This window comes from Salmo salar, chromosome 09 (assembly GCF_965601325.2).
Source record: "Salmo salar chromosome 09, fSalSal1, whole genome shotgun sequence".
NCBI classification, from domain to species: domain Eukaryota; kingdom Metazoa; phylum Chordata; class Actinopteri; order Salmoniformes; family Salmonidae; genus Salmo; species Salmo salar.
Genome location: NC_138299.1, coordinates 19,943,292 through 19,964,359, shown reverse-complemented (window position 1 = coordinate 19,964,359; position 21,068 = coordinate 19,943,292). Strand labels below are relative to the sequence as shown.

Below are 21,068 nucleotides of genomic sequence, written 5' to 3'. Positions count from 1 at the left end.
CACTGCCAGGTCTCTGACCTCCTCCCTATAGGCTGTCTCATCGTTGCCGGTGATCAGGCCTACCACTATTGTGTCATCGGCAAACTTAATGATGGTGTTGGAGTCGTGCCTGGCCATGCAGTCATGAGTGAACAGGGAGTACAGGAGGGGACTGAGCTCGCACCCCTGAGGGGCCCCCGTGTTGAGGATCAGCGTGGCGTATGTGTTGTTACCTTCCCTTACCACCTGGGGGCAGTTGCAGAGGGAGGTGCAGAGGGAGGTGTTTAGTCCCAGGGTCCTTAGCTTAGTGCTGAGCTTTGAGGGCACAATGAGTGCAGACATTTTTTTTACAAGATGGAAGACATTAGCAGAATATGTTTTAATACCATACAAATGGCTACTGTGCAACTTGCAATTCCGGTAGGATGCACGGTTTTTTACTTATTTTTTTTGTATTTATAATAATTTGTTTCATCATTATTATTATTATTATTTTATATCATTGTTATTATTGTAAGCCTATTTATTAATCTTAACCAGTTCTTTAAATTTGCAAAACATGTTTTGTTTCATTCTGTTGAGTAATTTTCGTTGGGTAAATTAGGTATTTTTAATTGTGTGCTCAGTATTTAGTTTAAAGGAAAACTCCACCCAAAAACTATCTTTTGGTATTTGTTTCATTAGTCCATTGTTGATATAGTCCCAAAATCAAGTTTTCAAGATATATAACTTTCAAAATACAGAAATACAGCAGTTATAATGCCTTTTGTAAAAGTTTTCCGTGGTGTGGCTATTTGCCTATACTGCAAGCCTATGATATGAAGGCAGCACGCACTGGCGCTCCAACTGACTCTGACAGTTGAATTTAAGGCGAGGAAGAACATTGTAGGCCTACCAGAGTCCAATATAATACTTATCTTTATAAAAAAATATTCGGATAAAAAAAATACTTATTAATCTCCTTCTGTCCCCCGATATATGTATAGCAAATGCAGTAGCCCATCTGACAAGGATAAAGAAATGCATGTTGGTATGCATGTCACCGGCATATCTCTATTTCTCTCTGGGGCTAGGACTAAGCTGGCTTCTCTACTTTTATATTTATTTTTTAAATATTAATATCATACAGTGGACGCCTAAGACTATAGGCCAATGCATACAATGTCCTGATGCATTTAGTGCTCAAATCTCTGACAGGCTATATAGCGTCATTTTTTTCTTTCTCACTTTTACCAAATTTAACCTTTTTATACCCTCTAGATGGCAGTGTCACACAGAAAATTATCCAGATCATCTGAACGATCAGTTTCTTGAGTGTATTCTGAAATAGTTGTCAGAATGTCAGTCTCATGGGCCCCTTTCATATTTATCTCATCTTCATGTCCTCTTTACATGAAGCTGATGCTGCATCGTGACTCCTGTACTGAGTCATGGCTGCTGCCTGAAACAAGTAATTGGGGTCCCTTGTGAAAATCAATAACCTTTTAAAACACACACACACTTTATGTGTGTTGTTGGCAGTGTTATGAGCAACACACTATTATACCCCCAAGTCCAGTAAACCAGTAAAAACAGAAGAGCATCATATTTAACACAGCCTCTGCAGTATAAAAATAACCAATCAAGGGATATGAGTCAAGTTAATGTGAGATCCAGCACTTATGTGAGGTGTGTCTCATTCCTCCCATTCTAGAATGAAGAGATGGCCAGTCCAGGTCTCCTGATTCCCCAGTCCCAGTCCCCTTTCAGTCAGCCTGATGGGGCAGAACCGGGTAACAGTGAATTGTATGAATTCATTTGTTTGCCTGGAAAGGTGAGCTGCCAATGGTGCTCAATAATTCGGTGTTTGTAACAGACGTTGCCTCAGCAGGTGAACACGCAACACCACGGCTGACTGATACATACTGCCGAAACAAAAAGCAGGGTCTCATTGTTATTATTGTAAAAGGATCTGTGGAAACTACAGCGTACCCTTGCTAGTCTCAACTGTACTAGTTTGGCACAGAAAGAAAAACTAAGTAGTTTTAACCTTGACTAATTTAGTTCCTGGTGATATTTGACCTTCTCAAATGAAATGGGTTAGTTCAGAGTCTTTATCACTGGTTTTACCCTCTGAGTGATTGTTAATAGCATTTATCTGCTCTCTCTTTTATCCATTATTGATGGAGATGTAACTGAGGATGCCAATTTGGCTTCAAGGCTTATTAAATGTACACCTGATAATAGCTGTTATAAACGACGTGGAGGGGATCTCATGAACACTGGAGGAAGTCTGGATCACCTGTCAGGGAAACGCAGGTATTCTGATAAGTGTGGATGAACAGAGATGGCCAAGAGTTTCCACATGCTGTGATGTAGAGATGATAAGCCACAGAGTAATACAGTAAACTCAGTGCTTGACTTGGACTGAAATACAGTAGGTTCTGGTACTCATTTTGGGTGCCGGTACTGTTTATATTTAGGTGCAGGAGCTCCACAATACTTTTGAGCTTATACAGTATTCTATAAGAGGTGCAGGACCTCAAGCAGTAGAACATTTTAGGTGCCGGTACTCAGCTCCGGTAAGCTCTTTACTCAGTCAAGCACTGAGTAAACTCCTGATTAGGGCACATTGGAAAATTGGAAACCCACATTGTTAGAAATCCACGTGTTACAATTTGGGACATGGATCTTTTTCTGGATGACAAAATTGTTAAATAAATGTATTGTTAACCACTGCAATACTCCGATCTTTGGTTGCCCTCTCATCCCTTTCTCAGTTTTTATCACTCCGTAATTGACCTATGCTCTTCTACCTGAGAGATAAGGATAGCACACCTAGACACACACACACACACACACACACACACACACACACACACACACACACACACACACACACACACACACACACACACACACACACACACACACACACACACACACACACACACACACAGAGGCATATTTCATTACCATCCTCCACAGGCAGTGAGTGTGCGAGGGAGGGAGAGAGAGAGAGGGAGGGAGAGAGAGAGACGAGTGCACATAGACAGACGGAGCAAGCAAGATAGATATGTAGGAGAGCTAGAGCAAGAGAAGAAGAAAAAGAGCGAGCACACAAGAAAGACAGCAAGAGAGAGAGTGGGAGTGAGAGCACCAGAGACAGAGGGAGAGATAGAAAGAGAGAGAGAGACGGCTGTGTGTTTCCTCAGCTGTTTTACCCGAGGCCATGGCAGGCATGGCGTCGGAGCCAGTCACCCAGTCCAGGGTGATGTTCCAGTCCGCAGATAAAAAAGAGGAGCCTACGCATCGCAAACTGGGCAAGCTGACCGTCAAATACAACCGCAAGGACCTGCAGAGGAGGCTGGATATTGAGGAGTGGATCGACAATCAGCTGCACCTGCTCTTCGACTATGAGGTAGGTTGTGCACGGCTGCTGCTGGCACAGCTAGGTCCCAGGGGCTGTGTGGGTAGATGTATTACTGCATTATCAGCCTTGTAGATACACATTATCTGACCATCATATCAGGATGACTATACATCATATTACATTATTTATATCCTTTCTGAACATCTGTATCACTGAATGGACATACATACAGCATTCCAGAGTAACACAACATTATCTATCTAACATAAATATATTAATTGGCTAATACAATCACCCCTTTCCTTATTATAAACACTTATACACAGACAGTACTATAGTGGCACGCAGCATCTGTCCTCAGAAGATGAGAATCTACTCCCCTCTGTGACACTGGTTCAGACAGGGCAGCAAATCCCTGTTGTCTCTGGTCAGTTTGCAGTCTGAGACTTCTAAGAACTTGAGAGGTTTACTGCTTAGATCTCGGCAGGGAGGCTGTCTGCAGAACTGCTTACGGCCAGGATTGCACACCACAAACGGGGGGACTGGGCGTTTGCATAATTCATTCCAAAGATTAGGGAGTGGGACCCCTGTGTGGAGATCGTAGGACCCCCCCTGTGTCATCACTGCACTGCAATTTGGTGGGGGGAAATCCAATTATCATCAGAGGCTGCATCAATTTGCTGGGAAGTCTCTGAGGATGCCATGGCAACAGAAGACTGGCTCCCACGTGAAGAGGAAAGGCACAGAGGAGTCAGAGGGATGTCTTCAGGAGCATGGGCACCCGCGTGATAATGGAGATCATATGACAACACGACAACACAACACCTGTGTTTGAAGCTGGATCGGGAAAAGACAGGGTGGAGGAGGATGATGTTTCTCATTTACTTTCCTGACTGAGGAGGGAGTTGAGTTGGGGCAGTGAGTGTTTTGAATGCCTCCAACCCAAAAATTATTCTCCAATGCCAAGAAACACTCTGCATATGGCATACTGATGCTGCAGGGCATGAGAGAGCATCACGTGTGAGGGGTGTCCTCATTAAAGTTTGAGTTCCTGAAAATAGCTACAGATGTAGTATCTTAATTTGATCACTCTTTTGTTGCTGATAATGTTCCTGCACTGCAGGAAATGCAAACTTGTAGTGTACTCCAGGTTTAAAAAGGCTTCTAAATTTTGTAATGTTCACTTTAAAATGTTAGATTTGATTTGTCCTAACAAAAAATGTATCAACACCTACAAAAAAGTAAATTATAATACACATAATAATTCACATTTCCTGTTGCTGCAGGATTATTTTCCTGCTGTAGCAAACTGGCTCAAATTAAGATCCTACATCTGTATATGTAGAGCTAGGAGTTTTTCCCGGTCAGGTCATGTAGTCTTGAAAAACTCAGGTTCCTAGCTATATCATTAAGGTAAGAGGACAGGAATCAGGTTAATGTAGTGACCTGTTGAGTTTATGATCAGGTCCAAATGAACACAGACAGCACCATATCCTCAGTAGAAACACCTATCCAGATACATGCATCCAAAGTAGTCAGAGAGGGCAGTGACGGGCCGTTCGGCTAGGGCATCAGGTTCAACCAGATTCCATTCTACACACTGAGATGGGAGGGAGAGACATTCATTACAGCCAGTCTAGTGGCAGACAGACACCCAACGTCTCCTCTCGGCTCAGACTCCACATTTTCCTCAGAACAGGCCAGTGGACAGCCTGTGTGAGCTACGTAGGCCTGGGTGATTTTAATAAAACCACTCTACTGTTAGATTGGACACACAACACGGTTGGTGTTTTGTAAGGATTGCATTACAGCTGTCTCCTAAATATATTCCCTCAGCAGTGCACATTTTTAGCGATCCCATTAACTGCTTATTTCTCTGGTAATATATGCAAAGATCCCTGAAAGGCAGTGGGTTGAAATGGTGCCTGAATCTCAGAAAAAAAGAATAAAGGATTATGGTTAAAGAAGAATCTCTATGCTGCTTTACAAATGATGCTAAGTCAGTCTTGCCTGCTGCTTCAAAATCAAATCAAATCAATATTTTTTTTAATCAAATCACATTTTATTCGTCACATGCTTCTTAAACAACAGGTAGTCCTGTATTTACGCTTTGCCTGTTTTATGGTTCGTCGGAGGTCATTGCGGGATTTCTTATAAGCGCAGTGGTGACCTGTCATTCAGGGCAGAACCCCACCTGTTGCCTGTTTTGCATGTTATTTTAGCGTAAATACATGACATATATCAGTTTGCAAACAATGTAAAAAAAAATACATTTTTGTTAATAATGTCGCACACAAACATCGGATCTTTTTTGCTTTCTTGAGTAAGGCAGCTCCAAAATGCAGGTGTTTCAGCTTAGCTGTGCTTTCTGTGGTGGTGGGGCAACCAGAGGAAAATACAGGGCGTAGGGGTTGGTAATGTTCTCTAGTTGCGCTGTGATTGGCTCAGTGTTCTGTCACTCATGGGGACACTACGTCACCGCAAAATCTACAGGGAGAGCAAAAAAATTCAAGCCCCTTGGGTGCTGCCATATTGTAGATTTACATTAGAAGTGCCCATCCAAGAAGGCCCAAGGTCCTTGGCCACAGATAAAAGTATGTCAAATCACGTTACATCTTCCGTAGCTTTGATTGAACTGATCATGTCAACATCATACTTTCAAAACCTTAGCTAGCAAGCTAGACAAGCAGTCATCATCATGAATTAAGTTGACAATTTACTGGCAAATCCTTTTGAATCCTTGTCATAAAGAGAAAATATACATAAAACGTTTCAGTGCTCATCGACCATTGGACATAAACATTAGACAACAAGTTGGAAATTGCAAATTTAAGAAAGCAATCACTAGCCTGCTATTCAGTGGAGAGGGTGTGTGGTCCAAGTCTGGGTTTAAGGGTCTCTTTTCCAAGCTTAAAAGGATAAACACTCACATGCAACACCATGGGCCAGAAAAGGTTGAATACATTGGCCATGCTGTCAATCCAGCATGACTTCTGGCGCGTTCAAAACAACTTGAAAATCTCAGACTTGTGAGTTCAAGATAACTCGGAACTCCAACTGGGAAAATACATTTTGAACAGTCATCCAACTCGGAATTCCAAGTCGAGAACTCAGGCCTCTTTCTAAAGCTCCGACCTGGAGATCACTGACGGCATGATTCAACCGTTTTATTTTCGAGTTCCCAGTTGTCTTGAAAGCACCATAAATCCAGAGAATGCCAGACTTTGATGACACATTTTGATGCCAAAATTTGCCCACAAGAAGGACCACAGCGCCACCTTCTTGTTCAAATGAGCACAGCACAACAAGGTGAGTCCAAAAATGTATTATATCCTGCTGCATAAATGATGTAATGTGCCAGCGAGATATGTATACTGTAGCCAAGAAAGTAATATTAAGTGTATGTTGTGTAGTAAGCTATTAGTAGCCCATGTGCCTCGACCTAATAGTTTGGTCCCTTTCCCCCTCATAATTTAGCCTACTTTTCTGACTTGGTGGTGCACATGTAGCCTATAGTCTGTTTTAGAGAAATGTCACCATCAAATATTGTAAGTACTTTCATTATCTGCCCTTTATTTATCCTACGGTTCCGACTTGGTGTACAGGGAGAATACTGTAAGAACGGTCCATGTTCTCAATTCTGTCGCTGTACATTTCAAAAGTACATAGTTATACTGACTAAGTCCGTCTTAGCTCGCTCATTGATGTCTTAATCGAAATTATGTATTGCCTCTTATCCGCTCATCCTTCCCTTATGGCATAGTTTGTACATCTCAATTGTCAGTAGAAACAACATTTGTTTAAGCAAGTCAGCCATATCAGCAATTTTTTTTAAAAGGCAGTAAATGAAGCTGAGATGAACTGTTTCTCTGCCAGACAAGGGGTCGCTGATAGCTAGGTATATTAGTGGTAAGGATACACTCCATGGTGCTGAAAAGAAAACTCTGGGATGGCTTTATGTAGGTCCTAACAGTTTGTGGGCACCGTTATAGTGCAATTAATATATTATTTAGTGTTGCATTGTGTATTGGTTTTGCTGGCATGCAAAAAAATGGGGGAGTTTTCCCCACCAAGATTTACATGCTAAAATCGCACTGTATAACGTCCCGCTCCTTGAAAGCGGCAGCTCTAGCCTTTAGCTTAGTGCGGATGTTGCCCGTAATCCATTGCTTCTTAGGACATGTACAGTACCGGTCATTAGAACACCTAGTCATTCAAGGGTTTTTCTTTATTTTGACAATTTTCTACATTGTAGAATAATAGTGAAGACATCAAAACTATAAAATAACACATATGGAATCATGTAGTAACCAAAAAAAGTGTTAAACAAATCAAAATATATTTTATATTTGAGATTATTCAAATAGCCACCCTTTGCCTCGATGACAGCTTTGCATACTCTTGGCATTCTCTCAACCAACTTCACGAGGTAGTCACCTGGAATGCATTTCAATTAACAGGTGTGCCTTCTTGAAAGTTAATTTGTGGAATTTATTTCCTTCTTAATGCGTTTGAGCCAATCAGTTGTGCTGTGACAAGGTAGGGTATACAGAAGATAGCCCTATTTGGTAAAAGACCAAGTCCATGTTATGGCAAGAACAAGACCAAGTCCATGTTATGGCAAGAACAGCTCAAATAAGCACAGAGAAACGACCATCCATCATTACTTAAAGCCTTGTGTAGTCTTAACATTCTGTATACTCCCCTTGTCCCAGGCCTTCATGGTCGAATTGCTGCAAAGAAACCACTACTGAAGGACACCAATAATAAGAAGAGACTTGCTTGGGCCAAGAAACACGAGCAATGGACATCAGACCAGTGGAAATCTGTCCTTTGGTCTGGAGTCCAAATTTGAGATTTTTGGTTCCAACTGCCATCTCTTTGTGAGATGCGGTGTGGGTGAAGGGATGATCTCCGCATGTGTATTTCCCACCGTAAAGCATAGAGAAGGAGGATGTTTTAGTGTGGGGTGCTTTGCTGGTGACACTGTCTGTGATTTATTTAGAATTCAAGGCACACTTAACCAGCATGGCTACCACAGCATTCTGCATCGATACGCCATCCCATCTGGTTTGGGCTTAGTGGGACTATCATTTGTTTTTCAACAGGACAATGACCCAACACACCTCCAGGCTGTGTAAAGGCTATTTGGATCTCTATGTACTTTGCTCTGTTCATCTTTCCCTCGATCCTGACTAGTCTTCCAGTCTCTGCCTCTGAAAAACATCCCCACAGTATGATGCTGCCACCAACATGTTTCACCGTAGGGATGGTGGCAGGTTTCCTCCAGAAGTGACGTTTGGCATTCAGGCCAAAGAGTTCAATCTTGGTTTCATCAGACCAGAGAATCTTGTTTCTCATGGTCTGATAGTCTTTAGGTGCCTTTTGGCAAACTCCAAGCTGGCTGTCATGTGCCTTTTACTGAGGAATTGCTTCCATCTGGCAACTCTACCATAAAGCCTGATTGGTGGAGTGCTGCAGAGATAGTTGTTCTTCTGGAATATTCTCCCATCTCCACAGTGGAACTCTAGAGCTCTGTCAGAGTGACCATCAGGTTCTTGGTCACCTCCCTGACCAAGGCCCTTCTCCCCCGATTGCTCAGTTTGGCCAGCTCTAGGAAGAGTCTTGGTGGTTCTAAACTTTTTCCATTTAAGAATGATGGAGGCCACTGTGTTCTTGGGGACCATAAATGCTGCAGACATTTTTCTGTACCCTTCCCAGATCTGTGCCTGGACACAATCCTGTCTCGGAACTCTGCGGACAATACCTTCGACGTCATGGCATAGTTTTTGCTCTGACATGCACTGTCAAAAGTGGGACCTTATATAGACAGGTGTGTGCCTTTCAGAATCATGTCCAATCAATTAAATTTACCACAGGTGGACTCCAATCAAGTTGTAGAAACATCTCAAGGAAGATCAATGGAAACAGGATGCACCTGAGCTCAATTTTGAGTCTCATAGCAAAGGGTCTGAATACTTATGTAAATATGGTATTTCTGTTGTTTATTTTTTGCTTTGTCATTATGGTGTATTGTGTGTAGATTGATAAGGGTTGATGAAAATAAGGATGTAACGTAACAAAATGTAGGAAAAGTCAAGAGGTCTGAATAATTTCCGAATGCACTGTACTTTCACTGTGTGGACGACTTCGTCGATGCACTTATTATTGAAGCCGGTGACTGATGTGGTAAACTCCTCAATGCCATCGGATGAATCCCAGAACATATTCCAGTCTGTGCTAGCGAAACACTCCTGTTGCTTAGCATCCGCTTCATCGGACAACTTCCATATTGAGCGCGTCACTGGTACTTCCTGTTTGAGTTTTTGCTTGTAAGCAGGAAGACAGAGTTATGGTCAGATTTGCCAACTTGAGGGCGAGGGAGAGCTTTGTATGCATTTCTGTGTGTGGAGTAAAGGTGATCTGGAGTTGTTTTGCCTTTAGTTGCAGAGGTGAAATGCTGGTAGAAATTAGGTAAAACAGATTTGAGTTTTCCTGCATTAAAATCACCGGCCACTAGGAGCATTGCCTCTGACTGAGAATGTTCTTGTTTGCCTATGGCGCCATAGAGCCCCACAGTCGAGGTGTCGTAATACCCATAAAACCTAGTGGTCAAACAGGGAAATGGTTTCAATGATTTTTCCACCAATAATTTTTCCCATAGGGGATTTTGGAAAACTTAAAATAAGTGTTTCGTGTAGGCTTACCCTGACGTGACGTTTTGATAACCATGTAAATCTCTCTCGTACAGGGTGACTTTTATTCAACATATTCAGCTCTATTTACTCTCAGATTCGAAAATGCTAATTAGCATCAAAGTAGACATCATGCAAGCTCCTGCACGTCATCGCTAGCTGACACCTTTGCTAACAGGTATTGTGACAATTTAAAACTTGCACAAGACAGTTCACAGAATTGGCCATTTAAAGAAATGTAGCCAATTTATTCATTACTACATTAAGCTAACATTAGATAGCTAATCCAGAGATTCTTACCTTTGCCTCAATTCGGCAGTTTCGTCCAGATCATCATGGCATTTGTAGTTCTTTATGATAGCCATATTAGCAGATAATTAGTATTACATTTTTGGGGGGTAAATACAGGTGAATATATTAATAAATATCAACTTGTCCTAGAGAGATTTATACTGTTATCAAAACATCACGCCAGGATAAGCCTACACAAAATACAGCTCTTATTTTAAGTGTTTCTAAAATCCCCCATGGGAAAAATGAACGGTGGAAAAACAATCGGAACCATTTCCCTGTTTGACCGCTAGGTTATATGGGTATTATGACTCATACTGTGTTACTCTATTAAGGCCCTATACAGCTCGTTGAGTGCAACCTTAGTGACAGCATCGATTTGTGATGGTAAAGGGTGTGGACTACAGCTTATCATGAGGTATTCTAACTCAGGCGAGCAGAACCGAGTTAGAATATGGTTCCAGAACAATTTATAATTTGCATAGGGTTTGATATTATTGTCATGCTATTATCATGAGAATTATGTTTTACATTTTAGTCATTTAGCAGACACTCAATTACAGTAGTGAGTGCATACATTTTCATTCTGGTCTCCCGTGGGAATCAAACCCACAAACCCAGCGGTTCAAGCGCATTGCTCTTCCAACTAAGCTACTCAGGACATGTCATCAGTACACTAATAGAAGACTAGTAGACAGTACACTAATGTTATTGTGTTCGAGTTCTTGACTGTACTAATTTGTCTGGGGGAATCCCTGAGAGACTCCCTTTATGACTGAAGGATGTTGCACGTAATGGGATCCCTGCATGATTGATGGGATGATAACAGATACAGTAGCAGTAGTAGCTAACTCCTTTGTTATTGTGGTTATGGGGCCTGCCATATGAAACAGGCCTGTTGTCTGGTAGGTACAGTCTTTGTGGGTTTGTACTCCTGTATGGATAAAACAATATGACTAGGGCAAGCAGGGTTTCCTGGACAGGTCACGCAGTCAATAAAAAACTCCTGCCCCTAAGTATGGCCTATCTCTTTGTAGGATTTGAGGTGCTCATGTCTTAATGTCAGATTTCAGTGGTTACTAGACAAACTCCAGTCTATCTGTGAAGGATAAGTTGTTTGCTAGACACCACCCATTGGTGTGGCAGGAGGAGACATGGTTGGTCAATGTGCGTTGGCTAATGGGATGAATTTTGCATGAACTCTGGGGAATGCAGGTTAGACTGTGGTTGGATACTCTGACTCTTCCGTGTGGAAGTATTTAGTGGTCAGCCCCCTGTGTCAAGAGCTGAATTATTTAGTGACATCTCTAATTTATACAAGTAGCTTATTGGTTGGGTATTGAGTGGCAATGGCACTGGACCACGTTGATGACTTCACACCTTTTAGGAAAATAGTCTCAAATCGTAGAGGTGTGGAAAAAACACTAATTTAAGAGTAGGAAATACTTAAAAATGAACAGATAATATCCTTACTCAATAGAAATATACTTCAGACTGCAGTTATGTCATTATCTGTTGATGTGCCCTTGAGCAAGGCACTTAAGCCTAATAGCTCCTGTAAAAGGATAAAAGCATCTACTAAATTACTAAAATGTAAATGTAATTATTAAGTTACAAATGTAAAGCAATATGGTTCTCGTTTCAATGGATACAGTACTAAATGTGTGATGCCTCTTTAACTTGTTACAGCCATTAACCTCCTCACAATGCAGATGATCTCAGATAAATGTCATGCGTATGACCCGTGACCCCTCTGTTATGGTATGTTTTGATTGGTCGACAGCTCGAGCCTCTTACAGGATTTTTTTTTTATGAGTAATGAATTTAGACAACAATCAGTCTTGTCTGACTTTCACGTCAGCCTCTTTTCAAAACAACATGGTTTTGTGGGAAAGGTTTCCTTTACATCTCTGATTAGTATCAACTACACTGAACAAGAATATAAACGCAGCACGCAACAATTTCAAAGATTTTACTGAGTTACAGTTCATATAAGGAAATCAGTCAATTGAAATGAATTCAATAGGCCCTAATCTATGGATTTTGAAGACTGGGAATACAGATATGCATCTGTTGGTCACAGATACATTAAAAAAAGTAGGGGCATTGATCAGAAAACTAGTCAGTATTTGGTGTGACCACCATTTGTTCATAACATTGACATCAGCAAACCACACGACGCCATGCAAACTAGGATTCATCCGTGAAGAGCACACTTCTCCAGCGTGCCAGTGGCCATCGAAGGTAAGCATTTGCCCACTGAAGTCGGTTACGATGCCGATCTGCAGTCAGGTCAAGACCTTGGTGAGGACGACGAGCACACAGATGAGCTTCCCTGAGACGGTTTCTGACAATTTGTGCAGAAACTCTTCGGTTGTGCAAACCCACAGTTTCATCAGCTGCCTGGGTGGTGGTCTCAGACGATCCCGCAGGTGAAGAAGCAGGCTGTGGAGGTCCTAGGCTGGTGTGGTTACACTTGGTCTGTGGTTGTTTGGCCGATTGGATGTACTGCCAAATTCTCTAAAACGACGTTGGAGGCGTCTTATGGTATAGAAATTATTATTTAATTCTCTGGCAAAAGCTCTGGTGGACATTTCTGTTGAGACATCTGTGGCATTGTGTTGTGTGACAAAACTGCACATTATAGAGTGGCCTTTTAATTGTCCCCATCACAAGGTGCACCAGTGTAATGATCATGCTGTTTAATCAGCTTCTTGATATGCCACACCTGTCAGGTGGATGGATTATCTTGGTAATGTCACGCCCTAACCTGAGAGAGCCGGTTTGTTTCTCTATGTTGTTAGGTCAGGATGTGGGGTGGGCTTCTATGGTTTATATTTCTATGTTTTGGCCAGATATGGTTTCCAATCAGAGGCCTATCGTTGTCTCTGATTGGGAACCATACTTAGGCAGCCCTTTTCCCTCCTTGAGTTGTGGGATCTTATTTTTGTACTGCTTTGTTAATCCTGCAAGACGTGACGGTCGTTTTCCATTGTTTATTATTTTGTTTAAGTGTTCAGAGTTAAAATAAATATCAAGATGAACACATACCATGCTGCACCTTGGTCTACTCCCTTTTGACAGTTGTTACAGAAAATTCCACCACCAAAGGACCAAGCAGCGTGGGCAGGATGACTGGACCTGGGAGGAAATCCTGGATGGGGCAGGACCCTGGACAAGGCCTGGGGAGTATCGCCGTCCGCAAGAGGAGATAGAGAACAGGCAAGGCAACAATGGAAGCCCTGCGGCCAAAACATTTGGGGGGGGGGGGGCACACGGGAGATTGGCGAAGTCGGGGTTGAGACCTGAGCCAACTCCCCGTGCTTACCGTGGGGAGCGAGTGACCAAGCAAGTACCGTGTTATGCGGTGATGCGCACTGTGTCGCCAGTGCGCACTCACAGCCCGGTGCGCTCGGTGCAAGCTCCTCACCGTTGCCGTGCTAGAGTTGGCCGTCAGCCAGGAAGAAGTGTGCCGGCTCAGCGTTCCTGGTCTCCAGTGCGTCTCTTCGGCCCAGGTTATCCTGCGCCAGCTCTACGCACGGTACCCCCCGTTCACCAGCACAAACCAGTTCATCCTGTGCCAGCGCTCCACCCTTGCTGGGCTAAAATAACCATCCAGCCAGGACGAGGTGTGCCAGCCCTAAGCTCCAGACCTCCAATTCGCCTCCACGGCCCAGTATACCCTGTGCCTGCTCTGCGCACCCAGTCTCCTGTGCGTCTCCCCAGTCCGGTGAGACCGGTTCCAGCTCCACGTAGGAAGCCTCCAGTGATGATTTGTGGTTCGAAGCCTCCAGTGATAATCCGTGGCACGAAGCCTCCAGTGATAATCCGTGGCACGACGCCTCCAGTGATAATCCGTGGCCCGGAGCCTGTAGGGACGATCCATGGCAAGAAGCCTGTAGGGACGATCCATGGCAAGGAGCCTGTAGGGACGATCCATGGCAAGGAGCCTGTAGGGACGATCCATGGCAAGGAGCCTGTAGGGACGATCCATGGCACGGAGCCTGTAGGGACGATCCCTGGCACGGAGCCTCCAGCGACGATCCATGGCCCGGAGTCTTCAGCGGCGGCCTGCAGCCCGGAGTCTTCAGCGGCGGCCTGCAGCCCGGAGTCTTCAGCGGCGGCCTGCAGCCCGGAGTCTTCAGCGGCGGCCTGCAGCCCGGAGTCTTCAGCGGCGGCCTGCAGCCCGGAGTCTTCAGCGGCGGCCTGCAGCCCGGAGTCTTCAGCGGCGGCCTGCAGCCCGGAGTCTTCAGCGGCGGTCGGCAGTTCAGAGCCTCCGGCGATGATCCACTGTCTGGTTCCTCCGGCGACACAGAAGTGGGGGGATCAGCAGGCGGTGTGGGGGCTACGCCCCGAACCAGAGCCGCCGCCAAGTATAGATGCCCACCCGGACACTCCCCTATAGGTTCAGGTTTGCGGCCGGGAGTCCACACCTTTGGGAGGGGGGGTACTGTCACGCCCTGACCTGAGAGAGACGGTTTGTTTCTCTATGTTGTTAAGTCAGGGTGTGGGGTGGGCATTCTATGGTTTATATTTCTATGTTTTGGCCAGATATGGTTTCCAATCAGAGGCAGCTGCCTATTGTTGTCTCTGATTGGGAACCATACTTAGGCAGCCCTTTTCCCTCCTTGAGTTGTGGGATCTTATTTTTGTACTGCTTTGTTAAGCCTGCAAGACGTGACGGTCGTTTTCCATTGTTTATTATTTTAAGTGTTCAGAGTTAAAATAAATATCAAGATGAACACATACCATGCTGCACCTTGGTCTACTCCCTTTGATGATTGTTACAGGTAAAGGAGAAATGCTCACTAACAGGGATGTAAACAAATGTGTGCACAAAATGTGAGAGAAATAAGCTATTTGTGCATATGGAAAATTGCTGGAAACTTTTATTTAATCTCATGAAACATGGGACCAACACTTTACATGTTGCGTTTATATTTTTGTTCAGTATATTAACACTGATTGGTTTAGGAACATCGGTTTGTTATGTGGTCATAGTGTATTAGGGATACAAGCAAAGTGGAGAATATAGCTTCTCTATCATACTGCATACTCACCATGTACTTGTTGTAAATGCATCAATCTACAATACCTCACCAGTTGGCTGCTATGATTTCTGTCTTGTCATGTCAATGTTAAATATAAATGGTTATGAACCCCAAATTCCAATCAAATTTCAATTGAACTCTACCTAAAGGCAATGTAGTTTTAGGCTCTGCTGGCATGGATACAACTGGTCCCTTGGATACAGGAGCATCTTATCCTAACAAAATCCCTCAACATAAAATGGTTAATTAAGATTGCAGTTCTAATCCATATTGCAGTTAAAAAATTATGCTCCTCTAAAGAACCACTTTCATATTCATGTGTTAAAAAAAATGAATGCCAACATTCATTTTAATGTCAGACTAGTTTCCCTAACTTCAAAAGTGCTGTCGAGACATTTTCAGCCCCAGATACATTTTTTTTTAAATAAAATAAAATCACACAAATGAAAAGCATTCAACCCCACACAATATATACATTGAAGAGCTACTACAAAAGGTTACAAAGGCTTTCTCATGACAATAACAAATGCATACACTTTTCTCCCACTGAATTTTTTTTAACTTTCATTGATATTCTGTGGTGCTGTGCATTGCCCTGCAGTCTTAAGCCAGAGTCAGACAGAGAGAGGATCCCTGGATCAGTGGTTTGCTGGCCCAGCACAGCCCAGCAGGGCCCTGCTCCCGTGGAATAATGCCAATATGCAGAATCCCAAACAGTCAGACCTGGCATCATTTATCAATTAGAGGGACACACAGGGGACTCTGGACTGGGCTGTTGATCTCTTCCGTTCTGCCACTAGTCTCATTGATTAGCTCTCTCCTCATCCAGAAATCTGCCAGAAATCTCATCAACAGACCTGCCATTAAACCCCCGACTTGAAAATTCTCTTTTTAAGGGCTTGTCAAATCTAAAACTACACCTGCTGACTCCAGATATTTCCCAGCTCAGTCTTCCATGGCCAGAAGTGAGCCATCATCGTATCCTCTCAGTAAATGGTATTCAAAGGGCAATATCAGCCAGAATATAGATTGATTACTATTACCTTAGTATTTGTTTTAGATTAGCGGAGTCATTTTTGTGTGGATGTGGTTTTGCAATGTTTCTCAAAGATGGCAGACACTCATCTATATCTTGGGGCTGTAACTGACATTGGTAGGAGTTAATTGGATTCATTTGAAATATGTTAACACAGTCTACTAAATTCATTAGATAATTAGATTTCCAGGTAAGTGTCAGTTTACAACAAATGACCACATATCACACAGTAAGGGGTTATTCTTAAACACACCCAGAATATTTCCCCTAGGTCTAGACTAATCTGCACAGGATATTTGCCATATAAAGAAAGTAGCCCAGAAAAAGGAAGCAGAAACACTGCTAATTTCATATTAAAAAAATTAAACCAGAGGAATTCTAACTCTAATGGTTGAGCAAAATGGCAGCTGGGTAAATCATCCATGAAATCAGATGGCGGTTGCCTATCCTCCTGCCCCTGGTCAAATTATGTAAATTCATTAGTCCCTAATCTATGGGTTTTACTTGACTGGGAATACAGATATACCTTAAAAAAAAAGTGGGGGCGTGGATCAGAAAACCAGTCAGCATCTGGTCTGGCCACCATTTGCCTCATGTAGCGCGACACATCTTCTTCGCATAGAGTTGATCAGGCTGTTGATTGTGGCCTGTGGAATGTTGTCCCACTCCTCTTCAATGGCTGTGTAAAGTTGCTGGATATTGGCGGGAAATAGAACACGCAGTCATACACGTCGATCCAGAGCATCCCAAACATGTTCAATGGGTGATATGTCTGGTGAGTATGCAGGCCATGAAAGAACTGGGACATTTTCAGTTTCCAGAAATTGTGCACAGATCCTTGCAACATGGGGCAGTGCATTATCATGCTGAAACATGAGGTGATGGCGGCAGATGAATGGCACGACAATGGGCCTCAGGATCTCATCACGGTATCTCTGTGAATTCAAATTTCCAGCGATAAAATGCATTGTGTTTGTTGTCCGTAGCTTATGCCTGCCCATAACATAACCCCACTGCCACCATGGGGCACTCTGTTCACAATGTTGACATAAGCAATCCACTCGATCACACAATGCCATCTGCCAGGTATAGCTGAAACTGGGATTTATCCGTGAAGAGCACACTTCTCCAGATTGCCATTGGCCATCAAAGGTGAGCATTTGCTGAACTGCAGATGGTTTCTGACAGTTTGTGCAGAAAATCTTTGGTTGTGCAAACCCACAGTTTGGTCTCAGATGATCCTGCAGATAAAATGCCCGGATGTGAAGGCCCTGAGCTGGAGTGGTCTGCGGTTGTGAGGCCATTTGGACGTACTGCCAAATTCTCTAAAACGAGTTGGAGGCGGCTTATGCTAGAGAAATGAACATTAAATTCTCTGGCAACAGCTCTGTTGGACATTCCTGCAGTCAGCATGCCAATTACATGCTCCCTCAACACTTTATACATCTGTGGCAATGTGTTGTGTGACAAAACATTTTAGAGTGGCTTTTTATTGTTCCCAGCACAAGTTGTACCTGTGCAATGATCATGGGGTTTAATCAGATTCTTGATATGTCACACCTGTCAAGTGGATGGATTATCTTGGCCAAGGAGAAATGCTCACTAACAGGGATGTAAACGAATTTGTGCACAAAATTTGAGAGAAATACGTTTTTGGTGTGTATGGAACATTTCTGTGATCTTTTATTTCATCTCATGAAACATGGGACCAACACTTTACATGTTGCGTTTATATATGGGGTTAGACATACATTATTGTTCTAGTGGTACATCGTGCTTGATGCATCAGCAATGTCTTTTAAACTTGATATTCAGACTAATTTTCTTTGGTACAGTTAAGTGAAATATGTTCAAACACTGAATGGTAAAGGCCTATTTAAGGTGGCAGGGAGCCCCAGTCACAGTTCATCTATGTTTGCATGGCGGGTAAAAGAACAACATCCCTGTGTCTCTGACCACTTTCTTCTCTCTCTCTGTCCAGGAGGAGGAGATCACAGAGTTAGAGATTGACATAGATGAGCTGCTGGAGCTATCTGACACGGAGCAGAGATCCAGACTGCAGGTGAGTACTGGCAGGATGTCCTGAGAGGTCAGGTTAAAGCCGTAAAAAAAAAAAAAATACAGTATGTTACATACCATATTTTACGGTATCCAATACTGTTACTGTAATCTTTTTTACCTTTGTTATTACGGTAACTTTCAGGCCTGTAAGTTACTGCAAAAACAATACTACAGTGCATTACTGTAATAATATTATGGTAATTGTAACAAATTAATGAATGAATAATTTGATTAATTAATTAAATTCATTGAGGGTAGATGAGGTTTGTATTTTACTTCAAGGATTGGTGCAAGCAGGTTGGCTAGGTAATTTGTTCACATATTACAGAATATCGATGAATTACAGTGTAGAAGAAGCTTTTGTTAAAACCTCTAGAAGTGCAAGTGGAAAAATACAGCATTTTGGTATTTTATATCACTTTCTTTGTTTTCTTTTTTTATTCAGTGGAACCCATTGAGACCAGGGTCTCATTTACAATGGTGCCCCAAAGACAACAATACAATAAATTAAAAATGATAAATTAAAATAAACTTACAGAATCAACACTATAGCTTCAAACACCACAAAAACAATTATTCGTCTATGTTTCAATCCAAACAGTTGCAATTCTCAAAAACTATATTCAACATTAAAGTCCTAAACTGCCATAGAGACACCAGAGAGTCAAGATGTAGGGAGTTTTGTAGGCTATTCCAAAAATGGGGGGCACTAAAACTGAAGGTGGATCTACCTAGATCAGTACATACTAACGGAACCTCAAGAGTTAAATGGTTAACTTTCAAGGTTCCACTAGTATATACCAATCTAGGTAAATCTGTCTTGAACGGGTTTGGTGTCTCATATTTTCTTTTAACAGTGAAGTGAGGTAGGTCGGAAGCTTGCCAATCCCACAATGATGTGTGCTTACAATAATGTACTGTTAAATCAACGTTTCTTTGGAATAAACGGTATCATTTACTGTTTACGCATAAAATCACCCAGAGTAAATAATTAATAAGGTAGTTTGTTTTATTGTACAATACTGTCAAAACAATGTTATAACAGGCAATACCTGCTCTGCTCCGTTCAGAATCACTAAAAGGAGCAGACAATGTGATCCAATTTCGCCTTTGCATGGAACCCATTTGCCAGGCAATTCTTCAAATCGAGGAAATAATACCAATTTCCCTAAAATCTACTGATCACTTCATCTATTTTTTTTTACTATACCTAGACAATGTATCTCAATCGCTCCCAAATGTATTGAAGATCAAAGATAAATTCAGCTTAATCTCAAGATATAAAATGAATCTAACAAAATCAGCCTTACTGCCTCAAGACCCCGATGGATGAGTTTCTCTACTTATGGAATCCCAATCGTTTACCATTTTAAATACTTGGGAGTAGATATTTTTCCTTCCTTAGATAAAACCTTTGCCATAAACTTTAACAGAAAGCTTAAAATCAATTCAATCTTACCTCAGTAGATGGAATAATATCCCAGTTAGTTGCCTTAACCGGCAGAATATCTATTGCTAAAATGAATACTATATTGCCACGGCTGAATTTCTGTAGTTCAATGCTTCACATGGCTCCCCTTTCTGGCTATTGGGATAAAATTCATTGTGCGTTTTCAAAATGTATATGGCAAGGTAAACGATCCCGAATCAAATTAACAAATGTACAAAGAGGGAAAGACGTAGGAGGACTATCCATACCAAACTTTTTTATTGTATTTTCAGGCACCAGCATTTGGCTCAAACCTAAATTGGTTTAGACATGATTCTTCTGCCCCCTGGCTTAGTATGGAGCATAATATGGTGTCTCCTATTGCCCTGGAAGAGGTGGTCTTCACTGATATATCCCTGAAACAATTTATACTACAATTTGTATTTGCCACAAAATTTACAAACAAAATAGCATGCGCATACTCCATATTTCACAAGAATGCCTTGCGATCGGGAGTGCGGCCTTTTGCGTCCCCCCAATAGTCCAAATGTGGAATCTGTACCCTTGCCGATATCATGGACAGTAATGGATTGAGAACATTCCAAGATTTGAAAGATACATACACATTACCAGACAAATCATTCTATGCTAGCCTATGGAGTCCCTTGGAAAACCGAACTACCGAAACATCCAATGATGGGATTTGTAAATAAATTATCTGGGCTCCCGAAAGGACTGATCTCTATAATACACAGTGCATTCGGAAAGTATTCAGACCCCTTGACTTTTCCACATTTTGTTACGTTACAGCCTTAATTTGAAATGGATTAAATAAAAAAATCCTCATCAATCTACACACAATACTCATTATTGACAAAGCGAAAACAGGTATTTAGAATTTTTTGCAAATGTATTAAAACTAAAAAACAGATACCTTATTTACATAACTATTCAGACCCTTTGCTATGAGACTCGAAATCGAGCTCAGGTGCATCCTGTTTCCATTGATCATCCTTGAGATATTTCTAGGACTTGATTGGAGTCCACCTGTGGTAAGTTCAATTGATTGGACATGATTTGTGAAGGCACACACCTGTCTATATAAGGCCCCACAGTTGACAGTGCATGTCAGAGCAAAAACCAAGCCATGAGGTTGAAGGAATTGTCCGTAGAG

At 42.3% G+C, this 21,068-nt stretch overlaps 1 protein-coding gene across 1 annotated transcript in view; it reads left to right on the top strand.

Moving 5' to 3' along the window:
- Positions 1-2,961: 2,961 nt before the first annotated feature.
- LOC106610866 (protein phosphatase 1 regulatory subunit 14B) overlaps positions 2,962-21,068 on the top strand; it is a 21,661-nt gene continuing 3,554 nt past the window's right edge. The window contains exons 1-2 of the mRNA XM_014210510.3: positions 2,962-3,379; positions 18,386-18,466. Coding sequence (XP_014065985.1) covers positions 3,191-3,379; positions 18,386-18,466 — 270 coding nt within the window. The 5' untranslated portion in view covers positions 2,962-3,190. The remainder of the gene's footprint in view (positions 3,380-18,385; positions 18,467-21,068) is intronic.